Below are 12407 nucleotides of genomic sequence, written 5' to 3' on the forward strand. Positions count from 1 at the left end.
ATATATGCAGGTTTTAAAGAAATAGGGATTAGTGAATTTGAGTTTGTGGCAAAAAAAACTTAGTTCCTTTCCTGACCAATCTTTTCCCCTATCAACAATAATTTTTTCCTCCAGAAATTAGAAATGTTTGCGCGGAGCAACAAAAAAACTGTAGGTTTTCATTTGCTGAATATTTGGAGATGAATTGAAACAAAAAGGATAAAAATATGCCTTTTGATATCAACTTTTTCTCCCCAGTTCATCAAAACATATTTTACCTCAGAAATTTTGAGAAAAAAGAATTTAAAAGGATGAAAACTTGCCTATTTTTATTTTGATTACCAAAAATATTCCCCCCCCCCTCGTACGCCCCTGGACACCTAAACATGTAAACAAAGAGAAGTTGTCAATAAACCACTTCTCTTAATTTAAAAAATGCTTGTTTGGGATCAAAGCATAAGAAATAGAAAGTCGTCTTAATTGTATTAATACAATCGCCGACTACTGTATAAAAAGAATTAAAATTTTAACCTAAAATCAATAAACTTATTTATTTCCGAAAAAAATGTCCAAATGTTTTGAAAACATTATAAAATCGTCCTACCCCTCTTGCAAATGTTTTTTTAATTCTTTAATAACTTCATAACTTAATAACTTAATAACTTAATAACTTAATAACTTAATAACTTCATAACTTCAGAACTTAATAACTTAATAACTTAATAAGTTGATTTTTTCAATTCTGTTTTATTATTAAATGTTTGCTTGTTAAATATATTCTTGTATAAATTTTGCCGATTAAGAACTTGACAGACAACATCTTGACAACATCTTGACAACATCTTGACAACATCTTGACAACATCTTGACAACATCTTGACAACATATTGACAACATATTGACAACATATTGACAACATATTGACAACATAATGACAACACATTGACAACATATTGACAACATATTGACAACACATTAACAACATATTGACAACATAATGACAACATAATGACAACATAATGACAACATATTGACAACAAATTGACAACAGATTTTATGTGAAACTTAAAAGATCTGTAAGCGTAATTCAAATGGACCCTCCATGCAAAGATGGCAATGCCTGACTTAAAAAATGTAAAATGTGAAATATACCAACTTAATCATACAAAGCTTTCCGTGGTAATGTTGTTAATCGGACATTGTTATATTTGCATGAATGGTCACTTGAAATAACGCTTACAGTCCCTTTAAAATGAATGATTTTGAGGAAAGCAGGAAAAAAAGTCTGAATCGATCGGATTGATTTGTCTGAGTGTTGTTCTGGTTTCTATTTATATTCTGTGGTTTGTTCTCACTCTCAAATACCATCTTCAGGTCAGAAAACTTTTTGAATCTCAATTCCCTTTAATAAATGCTTTTATCTGATCCAAAATGTAGAAGATATTGTCGTCTTTCTAGCTTGAATTTTAGAAAGATATTGTTAGGATGAAATCCCCGAAAGAGGATTATAAAATCCGCTTATCAGTAGTGTCAGTTTCTGGAACCAGAGAAGACTTATACTCATCTTTCTCTCCTTTAATACACTCGTTATTTACATTATGATATTTGTTTTTAGAATAAATAAATGTTCTTTTACAAAACCACATTTAAGAATAAAAGGCAAAATGATGAATATCAAGTGTATTTTCACGGATTTTATCCTAATTGTAATAAGACTACAATATTCTGTATTCTTTAGTTGTCAATAACCCCTGAATTTTCACGTACTAAATCCTAAACCTAATAAAAGACTACAATTACAATATTCTGTAGTCAGCTGCTGCTCCCAAGCAGAGCAGACCTCCTATGAAGGGCTGGGCGCGTCCCTGGTGGAACGATCGTTCTTTCCCGAGAACGAACGGAACGATCTAGAATGATCCCATCGTTCTGAAAATAAAACGAACGCTTAGAACTCGTTCTTAAAAAAAAAAAAACTTAAAATTTAGCTTAGTGTTAGAGAAGAAAATGTAAAAAATTAGTATTTTCTCAAATTTTCGTGGAACCTTTTAAAAGTTTAAAAACCGTCAAAAAATTTAAAATAACCAAATTATTCATATTCTATGGGACTTTTCAGGCGTAAATGCTAAAGCATTTAAGCATTCAATTTAAAAGGTTATAAGTTTAAATAGTGGATTTCGAGTTCAGTTTGTAAACTGTGTTATGTGTGTGAGGGTGTACTTATACCATTTACTTGAAGACAATATAAGCCCTGGCTATTATGGATTAGCTGATTGTTTGTTTGCTTGTTTCTGTACATTGTACTGTACACTGTCTGTACAGGAGGACAACTGTTACTATTTTTACCGCCCTTTGACAAACTTGCATTATCGACCCATGATAACTTTACGAAGTTCGCGCATTTTCATCTCAGAGAACGATAGAATTGTGTAGAACTACTGTTTCCGGAAATCAAAAATTTTAAATCACCGTGGGCTCCCTCGACCAATTTTGTCAACAAAACATCCCTCGCTGTGCTCTGGATGTTTTGTAAGCAAAATTGGTCGTGCTGCATAAACCCTTGGTAAAATAAATTTCCTTTAACTTTCCTCCAAAGTAGTTGTAAATAATTATTTTATCCACATGATGTTAATTGCGTAACATATTTCAGCAAATGAGTGGAGAAATCACCATGCGGGCCCACAGGTTGAATTTTTCATAATCAAAATTAAAGGGACTATGAGGGACTGTCAGGGTCAAAGTAATTTTAAGCTACCCGTTAATTGTTTTTCTTTCTCAAATGAAGTTTTTTTGAAACAAGTGGCCTGAGGATTTTTGCAGCAGAATTAATCTTTTTTCAAATTAATTAGAAAAGATGATATTTTCTTGGTTAAATGTCTAAAGGGTACCATTGTGGATCGAACTTCTCTTTAAAAATAAGGTCAATTTGAAATTGAGAAATGGATGAAAATCTGTTTTATGTTGATTTAAGTAATTCTTCCAGAACCAGACCAGCAATGAATCAACTTCTCCTGTTAAAGTCGTTGACATCTCCAACAACAGCTATGTCAACATAAGTCAGCTGTATTCAGAAACTCACCAGAAATATGACAGAAATCAGAATTCTGCCTCCTATCCAGACCAGAATCTGAAAGAGAAAGGATACAAGCTGAATTTTCTTGAGACAAGTAGGAAGATGCTGAACAGTTCTAAAACCCAAACAATTGGGGAAATCCAGAGTAAGTTTTTTTCTTTTTCATGATTTAAATTTTTCATTTTTTTTTACTTAGATACTTTAAGCTAAAGAGTTAATAGAGGTCGTGACTTGTAACTCCGCTCAAAAAGTACTAACCCTCATCTTTTTAGTCGCCAGAGTAACCCTATCCCTGCTGGGGTACTTAAAAATTAAGGTACACTTGGGGGATTAATTTGACCCAACCCCTTCTAATTCACATGTTTGATGTCCAAATATGACAAATGATGCATCATTTCAAGGCTTTTATGCTCCACTTTTAGAATCTGCAAAAAGATTTGCAAATTTGCAAAAATTGTAATTTTTGTTGCAAAATCCAGTTATATAGTAAAAATGTAGGCAACAAATAAATGCATAAAAACTGATAAAATATACATTTTTGATAAGTCCTTGACCAGGCCATTTCAAAAATGCAACAAATTTGCAAAATTTGAACTAACCTGATGCGTAATTAAGAAAAATCAAAAATGTGCAAATTTCTTTTGACGGGTTGTATGCAAAAAATTTACAAATTTTTTTTTGCAAAACTTGCGCAACCCGTTTTCTTTTGTCATAGGCTCTCCAAAAAGCTAAAAATTATCAAAATCTGACAACTTAAAGTGGGTGTGCCTGAGGACTCAGGCAGTTACTAAAGCCCGGTAGTAGACCTAAAGGGAGGGATACGGGTATTTAGGAAAAGTCAGAAAATTTCAACAGCCTCANCCCCCCCCACCCCAGCAGGAATAGGGTTAAGTTAATTCCTTCCTGCAATTTTTCTGAAGGTCAATGCAAAACATGAGTTAGCTGTTTTCACCTAACCGTCAAATCATAAGTGTCCACTGTAAATATCGAGTATTAGATTATCGCCACTTAACACAAGAGTTCCGTCCTTAGATCTGGATTAACTAATCTTCAACCTAATTAATTAATTTCCAACCCCAACATATTATTCTAGATGTGATAATTTAGCGGTAGAGTCCTTGCTACAAACTCGAATTTTCGAATCCCTATATCTTTGCAATTTCAACCAGATGGTGTAAATTTTATATTTCAATCTTGGTTCATTTTATCTAATAGAGTTCATAGTTAAACAGTGCAAGAAAAAAAAAAACTGTGATTATCGGCGTCTGGAGCGAAATTGTATTTTTTTTGTACAACCTTCCAATATTTTTGGGAATTTTTTTTTATACTCGCAATAGACAAAAAAGTATGAGCGAAACATTTTTCTTTCAAAATTAAAAGTTTAGAACGTCAAAAATGTGTATATGTATGTATATTATTTCTATCAAATTCTAATATTTCAAAAATATTGAAACACAGAATCACAGAAAATTTGCCAAATTATAAGAAGAAAATTCGCAATTTTTAGTTCTGGTCGAACTTTTAAGGAAATGTTGTTTTTCAACTGAACAGCGTATATTTAAAGCTTTAAAATTACTAAGAAGAAAGAAACTAGAGGATTTAAAGAACTTTTCCTTTACTGAGCTTTTAATTTTGAGAGAAAAAAAGTTATGCTGATTTCTTTGGGCCCCCAATAAATTAATATTTCCAAAAAATATTTTTAAAAAAACATGAGAGTTGTACAATTTTGCACCAGACGCCGCTAATCCCACTTTTTTTTGGACTCACCCTGTACATATCTAAGGTCTACAATATTGGGTTGAATATGATATAGGGATTAGAAAATCAGAGTTTGTATCCAAGACTCAATTGCTGTGAATTAGACTTTTTCTTTGAATCAAGGAATTAGCAGGAATTACCACATACCTGTAATGTACTGCAACTTCTTGAAAGAAATATAAACAAACTCTAAGCTGCTCTGGCTTAGCTTGCTTATGTTTGTCTCATAAACTGCTGTACAATTGTAAACAAATGGAGGTTTACTGCAGTACAGTTGTAAACAAAAGGAGGTTTTCTGCAGTACAGTTGTAAACAAATGGAGGTTTACTGCAGTACAGTTATAAACAAATAGAGGTTTACTGCAGTACAGTTGTAAACAAATGGAGGTTTGCTGCAGTACAGTTGTAAACAAATGGAGGTTTCTGTGCAGTATCTACCTTTTTGTTTTGAATACAAAATAATCTTGCCACAATAACAAACCATTGAACAAATTTGAAATAGGTCCTCTCAAATAAATATTCCAGCTTTATGGTTTTCATGATTTTTTTTTTTGGAGATGGTTTTCATTAGTTTCATTATTTCAGAAATAAACTGTCCCAGTACTAAGACACCCTCAGGACAGGAACCAACAAACACTCTAGCCAAGATGTTAAGTCCAAAATACCTCTCTTCGTTTGGGGATGTAAGTTCCAAGATCTATATTAGACAACAGATTTTTAAGAAAGTTTTTCCACAACATTTTTACCATGCAAAATTAAATTGTTACATTATTTCACCGATTGTACAATAGCAATTTGGTGTTGCACTTGAAATCAAAGAACTTAAGAATTACGGTTTTCATGCGCAAAAACTTTTTTATTCAATTTTCGAAAAGTAATATTTAACGGGATGATACACAAAAACTTTTATTATTCTCCATGAACACTTGAAAATAATTTTTTGTCATACCAATATTGATCTATAGAATTGATCTATAGAATTGATTAGTAGAATTGATCTATAGAGATGATCTATAGAAATGATCTATAGAATTGATCAGTAGAATTGATCTATAGAATTTATCTAAAGAATTTATAATTATGATCGTTTATCAGCATGTTAATTATGGAAGAGACCCACGTCTTAGTAACACACCAACATGGAAGCCAGCATTATCTTCAGGTTATATTTTTTTATTTCTTTGATGTTTTTTAATAATGATGGAATAGTTTTTAATTCTTTTAGATATTTTTTTAATATTTACGTTTGATAGTTTCTGATAAAAAGAGCGAGACAGCCAACAATTCCCAGCTCATATCAGATAGTGGCCATTTTGAATCAACAGTCGGCGGACATTTTGTACCTGCAGAAGAAAGCCCTCAGCTGATTTCAACATCGTATTTACCTAATATACCTGGCAAACCTTTGAGTCCTACCGTGAAAACAGTAACCTCTACACCCTCACCCAACTCTAAACCCTATCTAAGGTGAGGAACAATTCAATATGAAAAAAATCCATTTTGGATGGATTATGGTCATTTTGGATAGATTTGACCTTTCAATTTATTTGTGTAAAAGTTGACTGTGAAATGGCTGGAGCTCACGTGAAAATATTATTTTTCAATAAACTTAACTTTGGATAAAGTTCACTTTGGATAAAGTTCTCTTTGGAATGATGGTGTAATGTATATGGAATATGTTTAGGAATGATGGTGATGTATATATGGAATATGTTTAGGAATGATGGTGTAATATATGAGGAATATGTTTAGGAATGATGGTGTAATATATGAGGAATATGTTAAGGATTGATGGTGTAATATATGAGGAATATGTTTAGTAATGATGGTGTAATATATGAGGAATATGATTAGGAATGATGGTGTAATGTATATGAAATATGTTTAGGAATGATGGTGTAATATATGATGAATATGTTTAGGAATGATGGTGATGTATATATGGAATATGTTTAGTAATGATGGTGTAATATATGAGGAATATGTTTAGGAATGATGGTGTAATATACGAGGAATATGTTTAGGAATGATGGTGTAATATATGAGGAATATGTTTAGTAATGATGGTGTAATATATGAGGAATATGTTTAGGAATGATGGTGTAATATACGAGGAATATGTTTAGTAATGATGGTGTAATATATGCAGAATATGTTTAGGAATGATGGTGTAATATATGATGAATATGTTTAGGAAGGATGGTGTAATATATGATGAATATGTTTAGGAATGATGGTGTAATATACGAGAAATATGTTTAGTAATGATGGTGTAATATACGAGGAATATGTTTAGTAATGATGGTGTAATATATGCAGAATATGTTTAGGAATGATAGTGTAATATATGATGAATATGTTTAGGAAGGATGGTGTAATATATGATGAATATGTTTAGGTATGATGGTGTAATATATGAGGAATATGTTAAGGATGGATGGTGTAATATATGATGAATATGTTTAGAAAGGATGGTGAAATATATGATGAATATGTTTAGTAATGATGGTGTAATATATGAGGAATATGTTTAGTAATGATGGTGTAATATATGAGGAATATGTTTAGTAATGATGGTGTTATATATGCGGAATATGTTTAGGAATGATGGTGTAATATATGAGGAATATGTTTAGGAATGATGTTGTAATATATGAGGAATATGTTTAGGAATGATGGTTAATATATGAGGAATATGTTTAGGAATGATGGTTAATATATGAGGAATATGTTTAGGAATGATGGTGTAATATATGCAGAATATGTGGCTAAACCATCAGAGAAAATAAAGGTCAGCATAGTATAGCAAAAATAAAGATTTAATTGTGTTTTTCTTATCAACTTTATTTTCAGTAAATATTCTATTTAGTGGAATACAAGAAATGTTTCTCTTTTAAATTGAAATGCTTGAACAGAAAACGTTTTAGGCCGAAAAACTCTCTGTTAGCAAATCTTTCCCCCTTCTTATGATAATTACATTTAAAGGTTACTATTTTTGAAGATTCACAATGAAGACTCATATCATTTGGAACTATAACTCCTTTCTGTAAAATTTTGTATTCTTGTGATTTAGGATGTAGAAATTACAGAGGATGATTTGGATAAGAATGAGGATGAGAAAGAGGATGATAGAGAGGATGAAAGAGAGGATGAACTTGCGAAAATGTCAATAGCTCAACGTCGAAAAATCCTCGAAAACGCTTTTATCAAGGTTTCATTTCTATTTTTATTTAAGAATTCTGAATTTGTATTTATCATTGATAATTAGGATCCATTTAATTTTGTCGATATCTGATTAGTCCTAATAAAGTTCAATTAATTACTTAAAATTAAGAAATATTTGTGGATATTCTTTTGATTTATTTTTGCATAATTTGTTCACATTTATGATTTGAGAGTAGTAACAAACTTTACTTTGTATGATTTCGTCAATTTTCTGTCAATAAAAATACGGATCCGTGGATTATCATACAGTGAGAACCAGAAAACTGTGTAATTCCCAATCTTGTATTTGTTTATATGAAATGTAACTAAACTAAGAACAGCTGCATCAATTCGAAATTGCATAATCCGCGGCGACATTTCTAAGGTAAACGAAATATCTCTGCTTCTCACTGTGTTTTCTGCTTCTCACTGTATTTTCTGATTCTCACTGTTTTTTTCTGGTTCTCACTGTATTTTCTGGTTCTCACTGTGTTTTCTGGTTCTCACTGTGTTTTCTGATTCTCACTGTATTTTCTGATTCTCACTGTATTTTCTGGTTCTCACTGTGTTTTCTGGTTCTCACTGTATTTTCTGGTTCTCGCTGTATTTTCTGGTTCTCACTGTGTTTTCTGGTTCTTAGTGTATTTTCTGGTTCTCACTGTATTTTCTGGTTCTCACTGTATTTTCTGGTTCTGTATTTGCTGGTTCTTACTGTGTTTTCTGGTTCTCACTGTATTTTCTGGTTCTTACTGTATTTTCTGGTTCTCACTGTATTTTCTGGTTCTCACTGTATTTTCTGGTTCTTATTATAAAGCACTGGTTTTAAATAGCACCACCTTTAAGGAGAACTTTGAGCTGAGTTAAAAACATTTTAGATTTCATTTTAGAAACTTTTCTTGGGCAATAAATTATTCAACCAGGAATCCGGAAAAAATGTATTTTAAATTTTTTTTCTAGCCAAGAAGAGAAATTAGAAGAAGAGCAAGGTTAGATTTTTAAATTTTTAAAATTTTTAATTTTTCATACTTCTTTTCATAAGATCGATACATATTGTATAATAAATAATGATATCGAATATATATACATATTTACACTGAAGGCATTATTGATTAAAGCTTTTTTATGGAACTTTTTTAGTTAAGGGCAAAAGTAAGATTTTAAAGTATCTTTTTTCTATGATGTAATTATACTTAAATGAAATACATGCGTAATTTCAAGTGACCCTCCATTTATTGAGTAGCATGTCCGATCTTGAAAGTCGACTTTGCGCTCAAACTCGGTAAACTCATTAAACCGTTTTATATGTTTCAAAAAAAAATTTCCCACAATACTACATCCTTAGTTCAAGTATTATACATTGCCGGTCACTCCCTTTAAATGAAAAATTTAAACATCTTAATATTTTGATATTATATTATTTTTAGCTGTGAAGATAGAGAAGAAATTAACACAGCAGAAGAAAATAGGTTAAGTTTAAAAAAATATAATTAAAGAATTAAGAATCTTGTTATGACAAAATCATGAATTCCATTTCATGCGATTTCCTCCTATGATGATGATTTTCTCTGATTCTTGATGTATAGATCATTATTATAAAAACAAAACCCAAAACTTTTGAATATTTCTAGTTCGCCCTGGCACGGGAATAAGCCGTTTCTCCTTCCGGGTATACAGGTTGGTCTAAACTCATAGAAACTGGAATAAAAGTCGTCTTTGTCTGGTCTTGAAATACAAAACGTTTTTATGAATTTTTAAATTGAATTACGACTAGCACTTCAGGGTTACACACAAAGGATGAGACTGATGGAGACGATTGAACGGAATTCAGGATTCTTTTCAGTTTTGTGCTTATAAAACATTTAACACACTATTAAAATACTAAATTAAAGACAGACACCAACAATTAAGCTTTAAATTGATGATATTTTAAGCGTTTTGGGTCGTCTTTACAGTCTCATCATTTTGGGCAACCCTTTATCCAAATATCTCGATCTGAAAGTTTAATAAAACATTATTTTGTTATTTATAATAAACAATGTGAGACTGTCACAGAAATAAAGAAAGCAGCTCATTTGTCAAGCAATACGACAGAATAAAATCTAAAATGTCGCGTGTAATGTGAGCAACCCTGTATTGTTTATAGAACCAGCTTAAACAATATACAATTTTAAATTTGTTTTTTTTATATTGTTTTATTTTTCAGATTCGACAGGGAGATCAAGTGGGCCGACATGAAGACCACGTGGGCCGACATAAAGACCACGTGCACCGACATGAAGATCACGTGCGCCGACATGAAGATCACGTGTGCCGACATGAAGATCACGTGGGCCGACATGAAGATCAAATGGGCCGACATGAAGATCACGTGCACCAACATGAAGATCACGTGGGCCGACATGAAGATCAGGTTGGTGGATATGCAGAATAAAGATCATCTATGCTATCCTGCCGATCCGCTATACCAGGATATTTTTAGTAAACTCACAATAAATGAATTATGTAATATGACTTAACATGAAACTGTAATGGTTTAAAACACATTTTGATTTTAATTTATCAACAAATATATTTTATTTATTTTGTGTTAATCTATCAATTAGTTCAGTAACTTGAATGTGCAGTTCATTTCATTAACAATACAAAGAACCGATTTGAATTAAATTAAATTATCTTTCAGCTTACAGGACAACTCATGTTCGATTTGAAAACGACGACATTTAATGATTTGACAATCAAGCTCTGATTGTTGACTCTTAGTTATATTACATATCATGATCGGTTAAAAGGTTTCTTGTTAAATTTACGATTTAAATTTTGCTTTTCAGACTTTAAATTTTTTTCCAATCCGAAAAAGAACTTGCCGTTCGGAAATTATCTCGAGATTTTTTAAAGGCGTTAACAGTAAAGATACAGGGTTACCCACAAAATATGAGACTACAGAGTCGACTGTTAAGGATTAATACTGTCAGTTTCAAGGAGTATGAAATAGAAGGCAGATAAACTGATGCGGCCCGCCCTACCATATAATTATATATATGCTTTGCAGACGGGTACTCCATTTGAATAAGAAATGTTTGTCTGATGTACAATTACCGCGTATACAATAACCTATTTTTGATATTTCTGACACAAATGGAGTACCCATCTGCGAAGCATGTATATTGTATATTCAAATGGTAGGGCGGGCCGCGTCAGTGTATCTCCTTTCTATTTCATACTCCTTTGTCAGTTTCCTTATATTTATGATTTGCTGTAACTGTAAACTTGTTTCTTTCTTTGTAAAAAAAACCTTAAAAAGATGGTAAAAAGGCACCAGACTAAATTTAACCAAGTGCAACGAAATATGACAGTTGGTGAATAATTTAAAATGTCTTCTTCCATAATTACTTTAGTTGTTTTAAATAGTGAATCCCAAATATATGAATACATAACAAGAGTTTTAACGCGAGTATCGTTGATATTAAACTGTGTGGGAACTTTTGAATTTGAGGATATTTTAGAGTAAAATTGATTTGAAATGTAAAATATATTTTGGTAAAAAACTTATTGAACGAAAAAAAATGCAAAAAGTCTTTAGTATCTATTGCATGCAGTATATGGAAGAAGACATTCCAAATTATTTACCAACTGTATACTGTATACCGTATACTGTATACTGTATACTGTTGGGACACACTATGAATACCTAGACCGTCTGAAGTTTTTTGATAATTCTAAAGAAACTTTTTATTTTAAATTCAAGGTAAATAAATATCCCTGAAATATGAATGCAATTGATATGTTAATATTAAACTCATTTTTCCGCGGCATTTGACCTTAAATATGTAATACGACATTATAAACTCTTGCTATGTATTCATATATCTGGGATTCACTGTACTATATTTGATATTAAGACTTTTTTGAGTTATTTTTGTTAAAAAAAACTTTAACCCGAATTTATTTTACTCTTAAATTAATTTTATTATAATATGAATGCTATGCGTTTTTTTAAATTATTTTCTATGAAAAGTATCAAAGAAATTTACAAATTATGTCAGAAGACATTTAAAACTATTTTAACTGTCAATTTTCACCTGTATTTCGTGGAACACAAACCCATAAAAATTGATTAAGTTCTATTTAGGCAAATATCCTAATTGCATAATAAGCAGTTAATGCAGTTTTAAAACTGCATTCCAATCTTACGCAGACCTTTAAGACTGGTTCTCAGGGCGTTTTCGACACTATTGCATTTTAGATATAGTAGGTGCAACTTTTGGGTGGGGCGATGTATATATCTCCCCCCCTCTTGAACTGCAGGACATCATGCTAATAATAATATCCGGGTGAAACTATTTAATCAAAATTGTCATACCAACACATTGAGAACAATATGATTGTTGAACAAAGAA

The 12407-nt window shown here is 31.4% G+C and overlaps 1 protein-coding gene across 1 annotated transcript; it reads left to right on the top strand.

Moving 5' to 3' along the window:
• The first annotated feature begins 2600 nt into the window (after positions 1–2600).
• Positions 2601–10595, top strand: LOC111709297 (uncharacterized). The gene is made up of 11 exons (XM_023482927.1): positions 2601–2661; positions 2960–3194; positions 5392–5489; positions 5902–5968; positions 6060–6273; positions 7543–7597; positions 7880–8017; positions 8968–8996; positions 9435–9476; positions 9639–9684; positions 10214–10595. Exons 2-11 carry the CDS (start codon positions 3152–3154, stop codon positions 10439–10441), a joined length of 960 nt encoding a protein of 319 aa, XP_023338695.1. The 5' UTR covers positions 2601–2661; positions 2960–3151; the 3' UTR covers positions 10442–10595.
• Positions 10596–12407: the final 1812 nt, after the last annotated feature.

This window comes from Eurytemora carolleeae, unplaced genomic scaffold (genome assembly GCF_000591075.1).
Source record: "Eurytemora carolleeae unplaced genomic scaffold, Eaff_2.0 scaffold943, whole genome shotgun sequence".
Classification (NCBI taxonomy): domain Eukaryota; kingdom Metazoa; phylum Arthropoda; class Copepoda; order Calanoida; family Temoridae; genus Eurytemora; species Eurytemora carolleeae.